This window comes from Podarcis gaigeae, assembly GCF_964106915.1.
Source record: "Podarcis gaigeae genome assembly, chromosome: 7".
In the NCBI taxonomy this organism is placed as follows: Eukaryota; Metazoa; Chordata; class Lepidosauria; order Squamata; family Lacertidae; genus Podarcis; species Podarcis gaigeae.
The window spans coordinates 15,555,893-15,576,539 of NC_139683.1; the positions used below are offsets into that span (position 1 = coordinate 15,555,893).

The window sequence follows — 20,647 nt, forward strand, 5'->3', positions numbered from 1 at the left end:
CCGGTGGGAAGGTAAATGGTGTTTCCATGCGCTGCTCTGGTTCGCCAGAAGCGGCTTAGTCATGCTGGCCACATGACCCAGAAGCTGTACGCTGGCTCCCTCGGCCAATAAAGCGAGATGAGCGCCGCAACCCCAGAGTCGGTCACTACTGGACCTAATGGTCAGGGGTCCCTTTACCTTTACCTTACTGTTGAGTATTATTTGAGCGATCCTAAAGGAGCCATGGGTTCATGCTCTCTCTCTCTCGCCTCTGCTATAGCTGTGAGAAGTGGGGAAGCTTTCACTTTTAAACTAAACCAGAGCAACCCGTCCTAACTGAGTTCATGGAAACCATGGTTAAACGATGGTTCGTTTAACCATGCCAGGATCAAACCATGGTTTGTGAGCTTTGGCTTGCTGGCAATAGTTTAGAGTTACATTCATTAAATCAATGCTTCTCAACTTTGCGTCGCAAAGTTGTTGTTGGACTACAACTCCCATTATCTCTGTCCGCTGGTACTGCGGATCATGGGTTTTGTAGTCCAACAATAGCAGGAGACCAAAAGTTGAGAAACACTGCATTAAATATATGATTTATACTTAGAAGGTTTGTGAATAGCCCTCAGATACTACTGTGCTGCAAAGCACTTGCTATCTTTCCAAGAAACTCTCTACCCCAAATGGAAACTATGCTTATTTGTATTTAAGCTAATGTGTTCATTACTCATATTTACCTGAGAAATAAGGTGACACACCAGAGACCAGTATACATATAAAACTTAACATTATACTTGATTTTCCAAAGAGACCAGTGGTTTTTTTTCTTTTAAAAATGTTTAGGGGTACTCTTATTTTCCTACTCATATTGAAATACTGCCCTTCAATGAGGCCAAACTTTGATTCACAAAGTGTTTAGGGGTATGCGTCCCCCCAGAAAAAAAAAGCACTGCAAGAGACAAGATACCTTTCCACACAGAGAAGAAATCTGATTCCAAAATAGCAGAGATTTCTCTTCAACATCAGTTCTTGCCAAGCTCCTACACAGAGAGTTAAAGAACCATTTTGTCAGGTGCTGGTGTGGCCGGTCGAGAGCAAACAGGCAAGACTCCAACCTGTCTTTTTCAGGCTTTATTATCTCTACAAACTATTTACAGTGCAGAGTGTCGCAAGTCCATGTCTTCTCAGTCGGTAGCAGAATCTGGAAGTGGGTGGTCCTTATACCTTCCCCAGCATAACAGCCGTGTGACCCCCAACCTTCTCCTGCCCTCTCTGCGCCGAAGACTACTGCGCAGAATGGGCGCTGGCAAAGGGGGACTTGCCTCCCCTCTGGCTTGCTCAGGCTCGGTGTTGAGGCTCTCCCTAGCATCTTCTGATCCCAGCACCCCCTCCCCACTGGAGGTGGGGCTTCCCTCCTCGCCAGAGGAAGAACTGCTTCGCAAGATCTTCGGAGGCTCCCTGCAACACACCTGCCCTTCCACCTCTCGTCTCTGAGCTGATGGCAGTTCCCTGACGTTTCTTCACAGAATCACAGAATTGTAGAGTTGGAAGGGACCAACGAGGGTCATCTACTCCAACTCCCTGCAATGCCCAACATGTGGCTCGCACCCACCACCCTGAGATACAAGGGTCTCATGCTCTACATCAGTGGTGCCCAAACTTTTTTCAAAGAGGGCCAGATTTGAGGAAGTAAAGGGCCGTGGGGGCCAACCAAAGTTGTTAACCTTTTTTTAGGATTGAAGTTGAGGTTTTTTTTTAGGATTTTACCCCAGGAAATAAACTGCCACAGGGGCCGAATTAAACCGACCGGCGGGCCAGATTAGGCCCCCCGAAACAAACTTTGGACGTGCCTGCTCTACATGCACTCAAAGCAACTAAATCGCATGAAATGAGTCTGGTAACGAAAGGATACAGCTCAAACTGAAGGCCCGACACTAAAGATGAAGGCAGATGTGACAGCATCACTATCTGTACGAATTTCAAGGCAGGGCAATAATAATGGAAAACCTAAGAAGAAATTAAGATGAAAGGGTTATTAGGCAAACACATATACCACGAATACCTCTAAATGAGATAATTCTATATGTTTATGGCCAGGATATTTTTAAAAAACCGCACACAGAGGTTTCTACACTTCCTTTTCTCTTGCACAGTCAAAAAGCCCCCATAGTTAAAATACCCTCTGAAACGGCCAAGTCACAAGGTAATGGAAAGGAAAATCAACCACGATGAGCACAACCTAGGCTCAACTGAATTCTTGACCAAAAATAATCCTCATTTCTTTTTATCCCCAACAGCAGCCACGCTTTAAACACATGTTGCTACATTTACTTGAATTTCTTCCCTACCTTTTGTCTTTCCTTTCTGCTTTTGTTGTTTTCATGTGATTAGGTAAGTGTGATCCTTTCCCCCCTTTTCAGCACAGAGAGAACCTGAAGCCAGATTTTCAAATATTCTCTTTCATTTTTGCCTGTGAATGTTTTCCAGTCTCCTTGCAACAAATCTTCAATTTTACCGCATGCCTATTGCCTAGATTTAGCCACTATTGATTCCTAAAGAGGAGAAGTGCCGTTTCAAAGACACGTCAAACACAGGCTTTACCTCCAACAAACAAGCATTAGTATTCTGCCTACGTCCAGTTTCATCGGCAGTAAAGTAAGAATTTAAAGCCGAGGTGCCGAGCTGCCTTCCTGATGCAGTGCCTTTTATACAGAAGTCTGGAAAAGTAATTTCAGACCCAAACTGAAGAAAACAGAAATAGAAAAAAGTAAGTGCAGAAAAATCTATAGCAGGAGTTGCATTTCTTTTTAAATTAGTCAAAAACACTTAAGGTGAAAAAAGAAAACACAACGAAAGGAATTAAAAACAATGCATTACTGGATTTTTCTTTTGATTTTTTTGTTTTTAAAAAAAACACTTTCAAAAGCTTTTTCCTTGCTTGTGTGCTCAGATAAGCTGGTCCCACCTATATCCTCTGCCCTTCTTTCTGGGGAAGGAAGTGGATAGCAGAGAGTCCAGATCTGAATGCTGAATAATAATAATAATAATAATAATAATAATAATAATAATAAGTATATTATTTCTATCCTACCCATCTGGCTGGGCTTCCCCAGCCACTCTGGGCGGCTTTCATCAGAACATTAAAAACAGAATAAAACTTCAAGCATCAAAAACTTCCCTAAACAGGGCTGCCTTCAGATGTCTTCTAAAAGTCAGATAGTTGTTTATTTCCTTGACATCTGGTGGGAGAGCGTTCCACAGGGCGGGTGCCACTACCGAGAAGGCCCTTTGCCTGGTTCCCTGTAACCTCACTTCTCGCAGTGAGGGAACCGCCAGGAGGCCCTCGGCGCTGGACCTAATCCTTCTTTAAATGCACAAGTATTATTCCTCACCCCAACTCAAAATCTCCTGCTGTGGTAAGAAGAGAGGAAGGCATGTGCACAACAGGAAATGGGAGACCTGCCTCCTTTGTGTGCCTCAAGCCTCTTTACTGTTTAGATGCTTTTCTATCGCCTTCACTTCTCTGTCCCTCTGTGTTGGTATCTTCACCATCCAAGGTGGATATACAGTCGTAACTTGGACCCCAAATGCCCTGGAACTTGGGACTTTTTGGCTCCCAAACACTACAGTGATTCTTCCGGTGTGCGAATATTCTTTTGGAACCCAAACATCCGATGGGGCTTCTGATTGGCTGCAGGAGCTTCCTGCAGCCAATCAGAAGTCGCCATTCGGTTTTCAAACGTTTTGGAAGCTGAACGGACTTCCGGAACAGATTCCGTCTGACTTTCAAGGTACGACTGTACGTGCAAATTTGGGATTTACACACTGGGCTTGTAGTGACTGATGGTGCTTAAATATGGTTTCTCTCGCAGGGAACTTGAAGCATGCCATCGTCGGATAGCCCTATTATCTTCCTTTGTCCTATCTGGCACCAGGCTGTATGGGCTCTGCCAGTGAAGCAATTGGACAACTGGGGAGAAAACATTTTCTGGGCTTGCAGCTCATCTGCACAATCAAGGACATACAGAGTTAGCATGCTTGGGTTGCTATCTCAAATCTGCAAGCTCTGCCCACCCAAACCAGAATACCAGGCTGTTTCAGCCACACACACCTTGATCACTATGCTTAAAGCAACACAGTTTTCTCTCTGATTCACTAAATTCAATCAAGAGCTTTGAAGCCTTTCCGTGTATGAGCTTAGCATGCATTTTTCATTAGTTTGATACAGGTTGAGTCAACATGCACCCACAAAGGGTTTCACACTGATACCTTTCGCTCCCATATCTGAATCTTTCCTCTCCACAAGTCTCTGGAATCAATGCTGTTTTTCAGATTCTTGGGAGCCACAATATCTGCAGAAAGATAGCATGCGATTTTCTGCCAACTGTTGCAGAAAGAAAACACGAGTGAGTTGTGCGTTCTTTACTCAAGTCTTTATATCTTTACAACTTCAATGTTTAAGACAATGGTACAACACCAGCTATCAGCCCAGTACTGCTTTATCTTTTGTAAACGTAATATATCTTAGTAGTTGTGGTCATTATCTATATGCCTTCATTTAACCAAAGTCACTCAATGATCTTATAATTCAAATTCAGTGGTCTCACAAGTCTCCCTTAGCATTCAGGTGTCTAGCTCAAGACTTCCTAACCCTCTAAGAAATCAAAAGGCAGCTTGATGGGCATAACAAGTTCACTTTGACACCTGACAACACGATTCATTATTGCCGGAAAAAACTCAAACCCCGTATACAATTTAAACATAAATCAGGGCAGAGAAGAAATCTACCAGAAAGATACAATGCTTTAGTCAACGTTTTGGAGGTGTGGTGCTCTTGTTTCCTCTTTAAGTGCAAACTTAAATTTTGTTTATAAGGGTGCCTGCCAAAATATTACAATTTATGAACTGAGACATTAAAATATTTTTACATAAAGTGACATAAACACTAAAATTAGTTCCCTTGTTTAAATGGCACTACTCACATTTTTCTTTCACTTGCTACAATAGTTATTTTTGCTCCATGCCATTCTCTCAGGTGTTTCAAGGCACCAATGGCAGGTAAGCAATCTTTTAATCTAGGGGCATCTCTTTCTGAAGAATGCAATATGACATCAACCATTGTTCTTCCTGTAGAAGCAATTTCAATAGATAAAACACACATGTGCAGCAAAACCCCTCACTATTAAGCACAAGATAGGGTAAAAGCCGTTTTATCCCCCAAAAGCTATTATCAAGCAGTTTGTCAAAATTTATAGGCTTGTTTGCATCATTTCTCAAACATCTAGTTGTAGAACACTCAAATTCAGAAAGATGTTTTAAGAGACGCGACCTAACTTAGACATCACACCTTCACTGCTATTCTCCATCTTCTACAGATAACCCCAGAAAAAGCTGCATTTAAGCTTCCTGATATCTTTGCAGTTCCAATTTTCCTTCCACTGTGTATCAATCTTCTTACTTCATGACCCCCTCTTTCATTCCTCTAACACAGATCTGTAAATATGCCCTGGAAGGCACAGATAACTCGGTGATATAAAAATGGCTAAATAAATACTGTTCAGCTCTGTTTGCAGAAAGCAACATCATCTTCCAAGTCCATTTGCAAGTCTATCACAGTAGCCACAGATAAAGTGGACTTATTTCCATTATGATTCCTGATCGCTTTTGTTTTTTAAGAAACTAAATTTTGCCACACTGTATTTCTTCTACCAGACTGCTTTGCTGCAGAAACCTGTTGCCATTTTGCTCCCAGACTATGGAAATACATAAGCAGAAGCACAACAACAGCTGGTGACAGTATCAAACTTTCCAGTAATGCAAAACTACTTGCCAAATACGAGTAGATTATATACAGGAGAGACGACATGCATGCTTATTTGAATAAGGTTTGCCATACCAAAAAAATTGGAATAGATCTGTTATACCCCAAATGCATTTTTAAAAAAGATATTTCAGGGGGAAAGATTTTATTATTAAAAAAAGATTACCAGGAGCAGGAAGTTTATCTGCTAGCAGATGTATACTCTCTGCAGACTCTTCATAGAGACTGAAACACAAACATTGAAAATAAATAAGCTATCATCTTTCAAGAATAAAATGCTTTAAAATATTCCAAGCGTTATGCAATCCACATATTTGAATTGCAAAGTATCAACATGTTTTCAGTGTGTGAAACAGACGAGTAGGCTCGCTTCTTATTTGATGTCTGGTACCAATGGAAGTGAGAGCTGGACCATAAAGAAGGTTGATCGCCGAAGAATTGATGCTTTTGAATTATGGTGCTGGAGGAGACTCTTGAGAGTCCCATGGGTTAGGGAGCCCATAAAGATCCTATGAAAACATCCACGCAAGGATGATTTAAATCAGGGGTCAGCAAACTTTTTCAGCAGGGGGCCAGTCCACTGTCCCTCAGACCTTGTGGGGGGCCGGACTATATTTTGAAGGGAAAAAAATGGACAAATTCCTATGCCCCACAAATAACCCAGAGATGCATTTTAAATAAAAGCACACATTCTACTCATGTAAAAACATCAGGCAGGCCCCACAAATAACCCAGAGATGCATTTTAAACAAAAGGACACATTCTACTCATGTAAAAACACGCTGATTCCCAGACCGTCTGCGGGCCAGATTTAGAAGGCAATTGGGCCAGATGTGGCCCCTGAGCCTTAGTTTGCCTACCTATGGTTTAAATTTTATGTTTTAAAAAAATTATTCACTGGTTATTAGAGCAGTCAGATGCCAAGTCAAACGCTAAAAATGTCCCTCTAACAAGTCATTTACTAACACTGTTTTGCTACTTATAACACAATCCTATGTACGTTTATTCAGAACATACCCAACTGAGTTCAATTAGGTTTATTCATAAGTATGTACGTTTAGAATTTCAGGCTAAAGAGATGAAGCAACTTCTGTTTGACATGTTTCAGTGACAAACACACTGGCTCCCCCTTGTGTTGCGATTTAGAGTCTTCTTGTAAAATTAACAACACCTGCCATGCACCATTTATATCTGAAATAAATAATGTTTTAACATTCAACTAGTCAAAACCCCTCCAAGAAACTGACAGGCTTACAAGGCCAAGACCTGTTCAAAACTGCTGTTGTATGCAGCCTCGTAACAGCCTAACATTGTCATGCTTTCATTACAGCCACTTTCACACCCCATGAATGCATTTTACGTGTTCTGACAACTGAAGAATCTAGCCAAGTTCTCAAAAAGTATGCCCTCTTTATAATTGCTTCCGTATCAAAACTGCATTGTAAAACTGGCGTGCCTGTATTGTCTCACTGCTTATGCTTCCTGCAAATTATCTTGAGGGACTCATTTGGTTGAAAATAAAGTTATAAAACACACAAAGGCCTTCTGACCTCAGCCTGGCTATTTCACCGTTCTCACTCAGCTAACAGCATCCTAAGACAAGCTATCTTTGAGTGTATCTGAAGAAGTGTGCATGCACACGAAAGCTCATACTAAGAACTCACTTAGTTGGTCTTTAAGGTGCTACTGGAAGGATTTTTTTTTGTTTTATCTTGCCCTTGTTATTCCCTGGTATGTATCCCAGCTTCATTTTTGTACAGTGGCAATAAAACTACTTCCCCTCACCTTTGCATTGCCTCCTGCTTAGAATGCTGTGCTCCACTGCAGACGCTCCAGGTGAATTACGTGCAACCCTACTAAAGTCAATGATTCCCTTGGTTTTCTGGTTTGCAGCCTAGGTTTTCTGGTTCTTAAACTGTATTATTTGGGTGTATTATCAGATATTGAATCAGCTTACTCAATCAGGGATAGGGATTCCCGGCTATTACTGTCATCATCCTCAAAACTTTGAAAATCGCCAAGGCACGCTTCGATATTTCTTTGAATAGAGATTCTGCTTTCTTCCGCCTCCAGGTCAAAATTGATGTCCTCCCAGTCACAACTGCAAAACTATCCAATCAAAAGGAAATTTTGTAAGGGTCGGCCAAGTTATATTAACATTGTAAATAATGATGCAACTTGTACTAACTCACCTGAGAAAACCCACATATTGACTGAATTGCAAAATACCATCCTTTCATACCTGGAGTCCCAACAAGTGAACATGCTAAAGAAAGGAAGGAATAGAAAGTAAGAAAGAAAGAAAGAAAGAAAGAAAGAAAGAAAGAAAGAGTATTAGTAGCTTGTATCCAAACCCTATTTCCTTCTTCAGATATGTTTAATGGACTGCAAAGGCTGACTCATGAACTGCAAGATGCTATGTCAAAAAATATAGGGACGCGGGTGGCGCTGTGGGTAAAAGCCTCAGCGCCTAGGGCTTGCCGATCGAAAGGTCGGCGGTTCGAATCCCCGCGGCGGGGTGCGCTCCCGCTGCTCGGTCCCAGCGCCTGCCAACCTAGCAGTTCGAAAGCACCTCCGGGTGCAAGTAGATAAATAGGGACCGCTTACCAGCGGGAAGGTAAACGGCGTTTCCGTGTGCAGCTCTGGCTCGCCAGAGCAGCGATGTCACGCTGGCCACGTGACCCGGAAGTGTCTCCGGACAGCGCTGGCCCCTGGCCTCTTAAGTGAGATGGGCGCACAACCCCAGAGTCTGTCAAGACTGGCCCGTACGGGCAGGGGTACCTTTACCTTTACGTCAAAAAATATACACTAAATAACAAAATGCAAAATATTACTGTAAACAATTGTCTTTTTGTTACATTATTAATTATCCTCTTTTTTTCTCCCCATCACCCCAGCTCTTGCATGAAAAAGGTTTGTGAGTTGCTGCTGTTTTTCCTTGTTTTCTAGTGGCCATATACAGTTAACTAAACCTGTGAGGCCCTCAATAAATGACTGCTGTGACTTTATAAATTACAGTAACTGGCATCTCAAGCACAGACCTAAAAACATTTAAAATTTATAGAGATTTTTCTGTTTTCAACAGTGGCAAGTCAGACGCTTCTGGGAGGTTCACAAGCAACACAGGTTGGACCTACCCATCCCCTGCGAGTCCCCAATGTCTGAAAACATGTCATATGCTAATATTTGCTGTTTCACTTACCTGGGAAATCTTCAACTTTTGTGTTTAGTGAGGTACTGCAGTTTGTTTCTAATAAGTTATAAATACTTTCAGCAGTCAAACCTGCAAAATACGAATTTTAGTTAATGTGCAAAAAGCATCATAGGAACACAAGAATCCACATTCCATCCTTATTAAGCATTCCTTAAATTTACAATAGCATGCATGCCAAAATATCTCTAGTATATAGCTATGAACCAGGATGACAATAAGCAAATGAGGTTCACATAAATGAAATCTGCAATAAACATGACATTCACATGCATACACGTGAATGAAATTTGCAATAAACCAAGAAGGTCCACATGCATACACATGAATTAAACCAGCAATAAACACACGAGGTTCACACATAAATGTGAATGATACTGCAACAAGAGAACGAGGTTCATATGCCAACATGGAGGTCAACAATAAGCAAAGGAGGTTCATATGCATACACATTTATTAAATCTGCAATAAACACATGAAGTTTACACACATACATGTGAATGAAACTTGCAATTAACCAATAAGGTTCACGTGTATACACATGAATTAAACCGGCAATAAGCAAATGAGATTCACACTGTACACATGCATTAAATGTGCAAAAAACACACAAAGTTCACACACATGCACATGAATTATACTGCAATAAGCAAATGAGGTTCACATGCCGACATGGGAGGGCGACAATAAGCAAACGAGGTCCACATGTGTACACGTGAATGAAACTTGCAATAAACACACAACATTCACACATGTACACGTGAATTAAACCTGCAAGAAACACACGACATTCACACGTGTACACGTGAATTAAACCTGCAATAAACACACAACATTCACACACATATCAAACCTGCAATAAACACACAACATTCACATGCATACATGTGAATTAAACCTGTGATTAAATACACAGCCTTCACACATCCACACGTGAATTAAACCGGCAAGAAACACACGACATTCACACGTGTACACGTGAATTAAACCTGGAATAAACACACGACATTCACATGCATACACGTGAATGAAACCTGGGATTAAACACACAGCGTTCACACGCGTATACGTGAATGAAACCTGCAAGAAAGACGCGGCATTCACACGCGCACACGTGAACGAAACCTGGCATAAGCCAGCGAGGTTCACGCGGGAAGAAAGCGCGCACCTGGGCGGCCTTCGGCTCCGGCCTCCCCTCGCCGGCCTCGCCAGCTCACGAAGAGGAGGTGGCGGTCCATCAGGGCCCCGTCGCCGGGCGCCCGCTTCCCGCCTCCGCCTCTCCCTCGGCGGCGCTCCCGCCTCGCCGCCGGCGCCGCTTCCGCTTCCCGAGGAGGAGCTACAGGCCTCGGCCGCCGCACGCCGCCCTCCTTCCGCTGGCGGCCGGCAAGAGAGACCGCTTGGACGGCGAGGCCTCAGCCTCCGGGAGCCGCCATGGCCAGCTTCACCAAGGCCGCGCAGGTACCAGGAGGGAGCCCCGGCCTCCCCCTCGGAAAGGCGCCACGCGGGGCTGCTGGAGTCCGGGGCCGGGCCGGGCCGGGTGCGCGCCTTAATCCGGAGTGAATCCGCATTCTTTAAGGGGGGGTTGCCCTTAATGTATTGCAAAAGGTCTGGAGGGACTCGGCGCGCTGCAAATGTGTCTTCCGTTTTAAATCGGGCAGCTGGGGCGTAAAGGGATCTGTAATCTGCTGAAATGTGTTGATGTTGTAGTTAAGAATAAAGTCACATGATTATTATTATTGCTATTAACTGAATTGTTATACTGTACCACCCTTCCTCCTGAGATCACAACGTTAATAATAATAATAATAATAATAATAATAATAATAATAATGCTTAGAGCAGAACAGGTGATGCAAAATATATCCCATAGTGATATATTTGGTACCAGATATGTCAGATAATCCATGAACGTTACCAAATAAACTCAGATATATTTAGCGGGACCGTGTGATTGCGCGGTTGTATAAATCGCAAGCCCAAACTCTTTAGGTAAAACCATGTTCTGCCTCCAGCATTGAGGTCGGGGTGCCATATAACAGTGTCTCCCCATTTCCTTCTGGGTGTAAAAATGCAATGCTTATTGGTTTCCTTCTCTTTTCCGGAAGAGTAGGCTTTCGGGGGCACCTCCTTGCCTAGACTCCCCAGAAAAGTGACCAGGAAAAGACAAGGGACTTGTTCCTTCTCTTGCCTGTTTCAACCAAGATGGTTATGTGCTGCCCTCCACTGTCGGAGGCAGTATGCTGGGGAGTCACAAGTTGGGTCCTGCTTGCGGACTTCCTGTAGGCTGGGCGTTGTGACCGTCCAGATTTTTTTGCTGGACTACAACTACCATGATCATTGACTATGCTGGCTGGGCTGTTGAATTATTTGGGATCAGCGAAAATCTGGAGAGCCACTGCTTTAAAGGGAGTCTCATTATGCACATTTGCATGTGGCAAGTGGTGTGTGACACCCCCCCCCCCCGCTTAACCCATTAATTGAGGGTTATGTTAGGAACTCTAATTATGGCATATACCATATGCATTAACGTGCTACAGAACTTCATTTTTATTATAATGTTGTTCCTTACATCTGAATGACTTTTTAAAATATGGCTTCAGCCTGATGCATGCTTACTTTGAACTGATTCCCACTGACTATAAGCGGACTTACTCCCAAGTAGGCGTGTGCGGTCTATGCAGAGTTAGGTGCACTTAAGCCTATTATTTTCAGTTATTTTGGTGCACCTATGCTGCATAGGATTGAGGTAAAAAACAACAACAACAACAACCTGGAGAAATTATGGCTTGGATGCCACTGTTGCTTTCCAACTACATGTTGGAATCTCTCATTGTTGACCATCTTCTGTGTCCCAGGGCAGCAAAAATGTATCTTTAGGCACATTGGTGTTTCATTTTATTTTAATGCAACCAGTCCTAATAAACAGACCACAGTTCTTAATTTCACATGGATCAAGGAATGTGCGCTGGGGTTGGCTCACTGAGATGAGCACATAGATTTTTGTTTACTAGGAATAATAATATTTCTGTATGTTAACCACGATCCATTATTCCTTTAAAGCAATGGGCCACATTTGCTCGAGCCTGGTATCTTATAGATGCGAAGATGCAACCGCCAGGAAAAATTGCAGCCATCTCTGCCATCAGACTTCAGGGGAAGCATAAGCCTGTGTACCATGCACTAAGTGAGTTCTGCTCGGGAGTCAAATGTTTGCTATATCAGCACTGATTTGTTTTTATTGTTTAAAGCAGGGGTCAACAATCTTTTTAGGCCAATGAACACATTTTCAGGCTGGAGGAATTGTGGGCACCACAAAAACTGTAACCTGTTCTGTTGGGTACAAAAGAATTCTTTCAAGCCTAATTTCAGAGGGAGGGCAAAGAGTGAAATCTGAGGGCATCAGAGGGGATCTCTGTGACCAGAGAGTGATCCCATGGGCATCACATTGACAGTTTAAAGCTGGAGTGGAATGAACTGAGTTTTGCATTACCCTTTTGTTGTTGTTAAACTGGAGTCCTCTCGGTTAGCAGTCTGCATGTAAATTTTCAAATTAAGTAAATTGCATGACATCTCCTTACTATTTAAGGTAAAGGGACGCCTGACCATTAGGTCCAGTCATGGCCAACTCTGAGGTTGCAGCGCTCATCTCGCTTTACTGGCCGAGGGAGCCGGCATACAGCTTCCAGGTCATGTGGCCAGCATGACTAAGCCGCTTCTGGCAAACTAGAGCAGCGCACGGAAATGCCGTTTACCTTCCCGCCAGAGAAACGCCATTTACCTTCCCGCCATTTATCAACTTGCACTTTGATGTGCTTTTGAACTGCTAGTTTGGCAGGAGCAGGAACCGAGCAACGGGAGCTCACCCCGTCGCGGGGATTCGAACCGCCAACCTTCTGATCAGCAAGTCCTAGGCTCTGTGGTTTAACCCACAGCGCCACCCGCGTCCCCTCCTTACTATTAAGGCATAATTAATCTGTGTTGAATGATCCCGGGTATGCCTTCTTTCTGAAATACTTTCCTGAATCTTATGAAGGCCCATCTAAATCAGCATGCTTTACAAGAATCCCAGCCACTTATCCGTGAAATACACCCATTTTGATGTAGGATAACCTGTTGCTTATGAGCAGAATATATTTTGTATGTAGTAGATCTGAGAATAAATGCAGAGGAGGAGAGAAGAGAAGAGGAGGTTAAGGGGTGATATGATAGCCATGTTCAAATATATAAAAGGATGTCACATAGAGGAGGGAGAAAGGTTGTTTTCTGCTGCTCCAGAGAAGCGGACACGGAGCAATGGTTCCAAACTACAAGAAAGAAGATTCCACCTAAGCATTAGGAAGAACTTCCTGACAGTAAGAGCTTTTCGACAGTGGAATTTGCTGCCAAGGAGTGTGGTGGAGTCTCCTTCTTTGGAGGTCTTTAAGCAGAGGCTTGACAACCATATGTCAGGAGTGCTCTGATGGTGTTTCCTGCTTGGCAGGGGGTTGGACTCGATGGCCCTTGTGGTCTCTTCCAACTCTATGATTCTATGATTCTATGCAGAGCAAATGCAGAATTACTCTCATGTTCTCTTCTCCTTTAAAAAAAAGTTGACATGCTGCCCCTGCTGCTGCTGCGGCTACTGAAACCTAAACCAAATGCACACTTCACAAATTGAGTAGCTTGCTGACTGCACATTGCAAACCCCTCTGTAGCCAATGAGGGCATGACTTATGAGCTTTGCCAGTACAGTGGTACCTCCCTTTACGAACTTAATTCGTTCCGGAAGCCGAAAGTGTTCTTAAACCGAGGCGCGCTTTCCCTAATGAGGCTTCCCGCCGCCGGTGCCTTTCCACCGTTCGGCTTCCGGGGCAGAGTTTGCTAGCCGGAACACCTACTTCCGGTTTTGTGGAGTGAATGCGTTGCCCGAATCATTCGTTAACAGGACTGTTCTTAGATCGAGGTACCACTGTAATGGATGCCATGAAAACTAAAGCTTTCCTCAACATTGCACAGGATTGTAGATAGTTCCTTGATATGGGTTCAGTTTGCACATAATGCTAAGCCAAATCATGCTTAGCATTAGCACACAAGTTTGCAGGCTCCTGAAGAGGAGGTAATTACTACTGTGCTCCTCCTCAGGTCCTGTTGCTGCTGCTGCACTGCTGTGAACTAAGCTATGGTTTGATTTAGTGTCTTGCCCTTGTTTACAGTTTATGGTGTGTCTGGAGGAAATTGTGCTATACACCTGGAGTAGTTTGGTTGCTGATGATCCTGTTAACTGAAAACCTTTTTCTTTCTTATTTTTTAGGTGACCTTGGAGATCATGTTGTCGTAATAAACACAAGGCACATTGCTTTTTCCGGGAACAAATGGGAGCAGAAGGTGTATTCATCACATACTGGGTAAGCTTTCAACATCTTAAGGATTAAAAACATGGAACAAATCAGTACTGTTGGTAAAATATGGATATACAGTGGTACCTCGGGTTACATACGCTTCAGGTTACAGCCTCCGCTAACCCAGAAATAGTGCTTCAGGTTAAGAACTTTGCTTCAGGATGAGAACAGAAATCGTGCTCTGGCAGTGCGGCAGCAGCAGGAGGCCCCATTAGCTAAAGTGGTGCTTCAGGTTAAGAACAGTTTCAGGTTAAGTACGGACCTCCGGAACAAATTAAGTACTTAACCTGAGGTACCACTGTACTGTAAATGGCTTTGAATGTTGTTACTGGTAGAAAGTCGGAAAAGGGAAGCTTTGTATTTTTAGCATAAGATATGCTAATATTTATTGGAAATGCTTGTGCAACTCCCATAGTAAAGGGTGTTTTTTGTTTGTTTGTTTTTATAGCAAATAGCCCCGTGTCAGGGTGTTCTATATTTTTGCTCACTACAGCAAATGTGCTGCCGTCCTTGAGCAACCATAACAAGTCTGAGCCTTCCTTCTCGATGGCCCTTGTGGTCTCTTCCAACTCTATGATTCTATGATTTTATGATTCTAACCTTGGAGTTGCAGAAGTGGATGGGGACAATTGCCTCTCCAGCTCCAAAGTGGGGAAGCTGGCAAGGGGATGTTTGGCTGCTGCACTGCTGAGGCACACAGGGCCAATCCTGCAAGCCCCAACATCCTTTCCAGTTCCAAACTTGGAGCTCTCATAACATAATATAACATAACATAACATATAGCATAGCATAACATAACATAACATAACATAACATAACATAACATAACATAACATAACATAACATAACATAACATAACATAACATAACATAACATACAAATTATTAATATTATTCTTATCTGCCCTTCACTAGCAAGTCCCAGGACAGGATACAGCCATTTAAAATTCAATATGGAATATTAATAAAAATAATTTAAAAAATCCTTTCAGTAGCACCTTAGAGACCAACTAAGTTTGCTATTGGTATGAGCACACGAAAGCTCATACCTATAACAAACTTAGTTGGTCTCTAAGGTGCTACTGGAAGGATTTTTTTTATTTTGTTTTGACCACGGCAGACCAACACAGCTACCTACTTGTAACTAGAAATATGGAAAACAGTTAACACAAATCAGTCACGTGAAGATGGTTGGTTCCGAAAATATCAATGAAACGACAAGATGGTATGCATCAACATCAATAAAATACTTATAAAACCATAAACAATGCATTTCACTAGCGAGCGAACTTACATTAAGCATATGCATGTTTTTATTTGCAAGATGGCAATCTTTGCTATCGATCTCTTATTTAGATATGCTTCTGAATTTTCTTGATTCTTTCGTTTTGTATTATAGATACCCTGGTGGCTTCAAACAGGTGACAGCAGCTCAGCTTCATCTAAGGGACCCAACTGCAGTAAGTGAGCACCCCTTCTATCGTCCTGCCTCTCTAAATGACTTCTCTATGCAATGTCCTGCCTTCATTTCAAGTGGACCATATTGCAGGCATGTGCTCTCATCTCGGGGGTAAAGGTAAAGGTAAAGGGACCTCTGACCATTAGGTCCAGTCGTGGCCGACTCTGGGGTTGCAGCGCTCATCTTGCTTTATTGGCCGAGGGAGCCGGCATACAGCTTCCAGGTCATGTGGCCAACAAGACTAAGCCACTTCTGGTGAACCAGAGCAGCGCACGGAAACGCCGTTTACCTTCCCGTCGGAGTGGTACCTATTTATCTACTTGCACTTTGACGTGCTTTCGAACTGTTAGGTTGGCAGGAGCAGGGACCGAGCAATGGGAGCTCACCCTGTTGCGGGGATTCGAACCGCCAACCTTCTGATTGGCAAGCCCTAGGTTCTGTGGTTTAACCCACAGCGCCACCCGCATCCCTTGCAACTCTACAATTCCATGATTCTATATTGCTTTCTGTTACAAATGACCTCAAAGCGGCTCACGTGTTACAAGTTAAAACATCAATACTTTGACGTGCTTTCGAACTGCTAGGTTGACAGGAGCAGGGACCGAGCAATGGGAGCTCACCCCGTTGTGGGGATTCGAACCGCCAGCCTTCTGATCGGCAAGTCTTAGGCTCTGTGGTTTAACCCACAGCGCCTCATTTGCCTCCCACATGAAGCAGTGGCCAGGTCCTAGCATTGAGAGCCTTCCCATGCAATCATTAAGAGACTGTCACATCTTTGCAGTTGAAGGGGCTTGCTGCATGAGATTAGAATGAGAAAATGGTGGTGTCTCTATTGGACATAATAGTTGGTGGGTAACCATGCACACCATGCACATAATAGTTGGTGGGTAACCATGCAGGGGTGGGGAGTGACATTATGAGGCTAGATTATATGGGACTAAGCGGGTGGTTAATTACATTGCAGGCACTATACAGCAAGTGCCCACAGTGCAATGCAATTCAAAACACCATGTGTTTATTTCATTTCTGAAGCTGCGGCCGCCCCAGTCAGTTTTCTGGTCCTCATTTTACAGCTCTCAGTCTCTACACCTAACTTCTTATCATCATCATTTCATCATTTTTAATTTGTATACCGCCTTTCTATCTTACTCAAGGCGGTTTACAAGCTGAAGAAACAAAAAATGTACGTCTTATAACAATCTAATGCAATACAAAAATGTGATAATAAAACATAACTTTAAAATAGGCAGCCTACATCAAAAAAGTAACATTCAGCAATCAATTAGAATAGTATAAAATAATAATATCAACATATAAAAGTTAAACAGAAATCCACTCAACAGTTACAATGATATCTAAACTATAATCAATAAAACAACGACAAGCCACGGTACATAAAACAATACAATACACATTGAGAAGCAGAGGTTAGAGCAAGGCAGGTAGAAGGAGGCCTTGCCTGATGGAGTCTCTCCCCTCACCTTAACTTTTTGTTCTCTCCCATGTGGCCGGTCTCAATGTTTCTGTGCCGCCAAAGCTCATTTTCATGCCTTCTGCCATGCTGTTCCATGTGGTTGAACAGCTTCTCTATCTCTTGTCAAACTGCCTTCCCTCCTCTCGTTATTCAGATTCTGTGGCGTTAGCCAAATCATTTTGAAGAGAAATTTCATTGTCATTTTAATAAATCATTTTTAAAAAAAACTTAAATCCAGCTTTTAAAATCCTTGATATTTATCACACTTGTTAGGGGCCATGTTCTGTCCATGTTCTTGGGGTGCTTGGTGTATTGAGTCTGAGTGATTTGTGTAGGGTTTACTCCTGAGCCTTTCCCCCCGCCCCCTCCCATGGATATTCCGCAAGGCAGTGGAGGTTTAGGATCAGAGTTTTATTTCTCCTAGATGAGCTAACTGGTAGTTGCCACACTTTTCCATCTATAAGGATAAGACGCCCCCTATTTTTGAGGACACAAAATTCAGAAAATGGGGGGACATTACACAGGGTTGTTGAGCTTTTTTTGGGGGGGGGTTACCGTAAATCACTCACCCACACGCGTCACAAAATCCGAAATCCGTCTCCCGTCTGTCCCCCCGTAGGCAGAAGCTGCCGATTGCCCGCCCAATTGCTGCAGTGTCAGTCAGTCAACACCAGCTATCGATGCAGCAATCAATCACATGCACAATAGCCGCTAACAGATGCAGCAGCAACCAATCAAACATCTACCCTACTCGCTACCCATGTATAAGACGACCCCAATTTTTTAGCATGATTTTTTAAAGAAAAAAATACAGTCTTCTACACGGAAAAGTACTGTAAGTCACTTAGCAGCAGCAGCAGTAGTAACGATTGCAGTTTAAAATAAAAGTTTTCAGAAACTGACTTACAGATGAATGATAGATTCTTTGACTAAATCAGCCTTTCATGACAAATAGGTTTTCAGTTTTATTTTTTGTGTCAGTTGCTCATGTTGGCCAGTGAACACTTGAGGGCAGCATAACTTAACATGCCTCAAAGTTAGATATGGAAAAATTGTGCTGCCTCCATTCACTCTGGATTATGTGCTGGCAGTGCAGTTGTTAAAACCCACCTTAGATCATTCAGGACCCAGGAGATGTAATAGACCAGGGACGTCCAACTCCCAAGAGACTGCGATCTGCTCTTGGATAAAAAAAACTAGCAGTGATCTACCATGGGGGGCAGACCTAAGATGTTTTTTTTAAGGGGGGCAAGCCAAAGTCATTGACCTTTTTTTTAGGAGAAACAGAAAATACTACTTCTGCCTATTTTTTTGGGGGGAGCACCATCTTCCGTTCTTGAAATCGTGCGCAAATAGAGTATTCTTTTCCCGCAGAGGAAAATGAGACCGCAATCGACTTAATATAAACCAGGGGTTGACCTGTCAAATCGCAGTCGAGCGGTTGGACATCCCTGTGGTAGACTATTCCAGTTAATAAATTTTCAGCAAACTTGCCTAGACTAACAGAGGAACAAGTGGAGAAAAACCTTCCAAAAAATCATTAAAAGGTTTGCTTTTAAAATCAAATGGGCTCTGGTTTTGTCTTCCTCTATCCCAGTATTCAGAGCTGAGTACATTGATTAGGTGGGACGCGGGTGGCACTGTGGGTTGAACCACAGAGCCTAGGACTTGCTGATCAGAAGGTCAGCGGTTCGAATCCCCGCGATGGGGTAAGCAGCCGTTGCTCGGTCCCTGCTCCTGCCAACCTAGCAGTTCGAAAACACGTCAAAGTGCAAGTAGATAAAGAAGTACCGCTGCGGCAGGAAGATAAACGGCGTTTCTGTGTGCTGCAGTTGCCTAAAAGTGCAGAATGTAGCATCAGTTTTGAAAGTAAAATTTTGAATAAATTGTGTAAGGATCATAGCTGTAATCAGCTGTGTTGTTTAAGAAGTTTGTTTTGTCTCGGAAAGAGCTCCATTCATTTGGGAATGAATGTGCACTTATTTCAGTTGTTCTCCCATAAAAATTGCTTATCTTCATGTATTTGGAAAAAATATTGTGGGGGAAAGATGCAAACTTCCATTCCATCATGCGATAATTGCAACTCCCTTCTTGGAAAAAAAACACTGCTGCACAACTCTACTTTAGAATTCAAATTGTATTGTAGTAGAAATCCAGAAATAAGGCAGTTGAAACTAAGGTCTATCAAATTTGGCATGCAAGTCCATTTAGCTTAAAACTGTATAGTTTTTACAAGTGGAAAAGTAGCCTAATCCTCTATAATGTGTGTGTCCCCCCCCCCCCTTGTAATTCTACGTATTTCAGAGAAACTGTGCATGGTTCCTATATTATACTCCTTGCTATATACCATTTTTTCTTTTAATTTCTCTTCTCTAAGTTAAATCTCTTCTGTTTGTGGAAGACAACCTCTCTGCCTAAATGTACACCCATTTTGTTATTCTTCCCCTATAGTTCTTCTGGGAAGGTGAGGTTTCCCAGTCTGAGACTAACTTTTAACTACAAAACCAATGACTCAGAAGGGCAGTAGCATAGTGGAAGTCTACACTTTGCACGCAGAAAGATTCCAGTTCCATCTCTGGCATTTCTAGGTAGGGCTGGAAAAGACTGGCAGAGATTCTCAACGGTTTTGATCAATGAAGATACTGAACTTAGATAGACTAGGGGGTCCAGTTTGGTTTAAGGCACCTTCCTTTTCATTCCTTGCACTTCATTTTACCGTATTTTTTTGTGTATAACACGACCCCATGTATAAGACCCCTCTTTTGGGGAGCCCTCAATAGTTGTTGAGCTGCTTTTGTAAGTTCGCTGAGCTGTTGAGCAGCTTTTGATGATCCCCCCGCTCTGGCTGACAGAACTGTTGCCGTAATACACTGCATACTGGCACAAACCAAATACTCTTCCTAAGCCGGGTAGAGCGGGTAAGCAGCCTCCTCTCCGATATTTCCCTGCTACTGCCGCAGCACTGGCCCTCACTTACTTAGCATATTAACCCATCTATAAGACAACCCTCAATTTATCACACAAAAAAAATCAGAAAAAAAGGTTGTCTTATACAGTACATGGAAAAATACTGTATTTAGGGCTCATGCAGGCAGCTTTTTGGTTCTAATGCTTCCATTAGTCAATTAGCAAACCAGCTCTCACCAGCATATTTAAAAGAAGAATGGCACTTTATCCAAAGACTTCCACCAATAACTGGGTTTTCTTTTCATCTTTTTTTGCTGATACCATACACTATCTCTCTTAACAGATCACTTTTCCAGTGGTTTTTTGTGTGCTGGAATCAGCATTATTCAATTTTTGAACCAGATTTTTCTTCTTGAATTTGC

General features: G+C 42.8%; 2 protein-coding genes across 2 annotated transcripts in view; one reads left to right on the forward strand and one right to left on the reverse strand.

Moving 5' to 3' along the window:
- The window catches only part of MTBP (MDM2 binding protein), a 34,072-nt gene extending 23,776 nt beyond the window's left edge, over positions 1 to 10,296 (reverse strand). Inside the window, exons 1-10 of the mRNA XM_083749087.1 lie at positions 10,177 to 10,296; positions 9,000 to 9,080; positions 7,990 to 8,063; positions 7,755 to 7,906; positions 5,964 to 6,022; positions 4,959 to 5,103; positions 4,246 to 4,360; positions 2,578 to 2,718; positions 1,889 to 1,983; positions 944 to 1,016 (exon numbers count right to left, since the gene is read on the reverse strand). Of these exons, the coding sequence (XP_083605213.1) occupies positions 944 to 1,016; positions 1,889 to 1,983; positions 2,578 to 2,718; positions 4,246 to 4,360; positions 4,959 to 5,103; positions 5,964 to 6,022; positions 7,755 to 7,906; positions 7,990 to 8,063; positions 9,000 to 9,080; positions 10,177 to 10,246 (1,005 nt within the window). The 5' untranslated portion in view covers positions 10,247 to 10,296. The remainder of the gene's footprint in view (positions 1 to 943; positions 1,017 to 1,888; positions 1,984 to 2,577; positions 2,719 to 4,245; positions 4,361 to 4,958; positions 5,104 to 5,963; positions 6,023 to 7,754; positions 7,907 to 7,989; positions 8,064 to 8,999; positions 9,081 to 10,176) is intronic.
- Positions 10,297 to 10,331: 35 nt separating this feature from the next.
- MRPL13 (mitochondrial ribosomal protein L13) overlaps positions 10,332 to 20,647 on the forward strand; it is a 37,118-nt gene continuing 26,802 nt past the window's right edge. The window contains exons 1-4 of the mRNA XM_083749479.1: positions 10,332 to 10,466; positions 12,069 to 12,192; positions 14,299 to 14,392; positions 15,785 to 15,845. Of these exons, the coding sequence (XP_083605605.1) occupies positions 10,440 to 10,466; positions 12,069 to 12,192; positions 14,299 to 14,392; positions 15,785 to 15,845 (306 nt within the window). The 5' untranslated portion in view covers positions 10,332 to 10,439. The remainder of the gene's footprint in view (positions 10,467 to 12,068; positions 12,193 to 14,298; positions 14,393 to 15,784; positions 15,846 to 20,647) is intronic.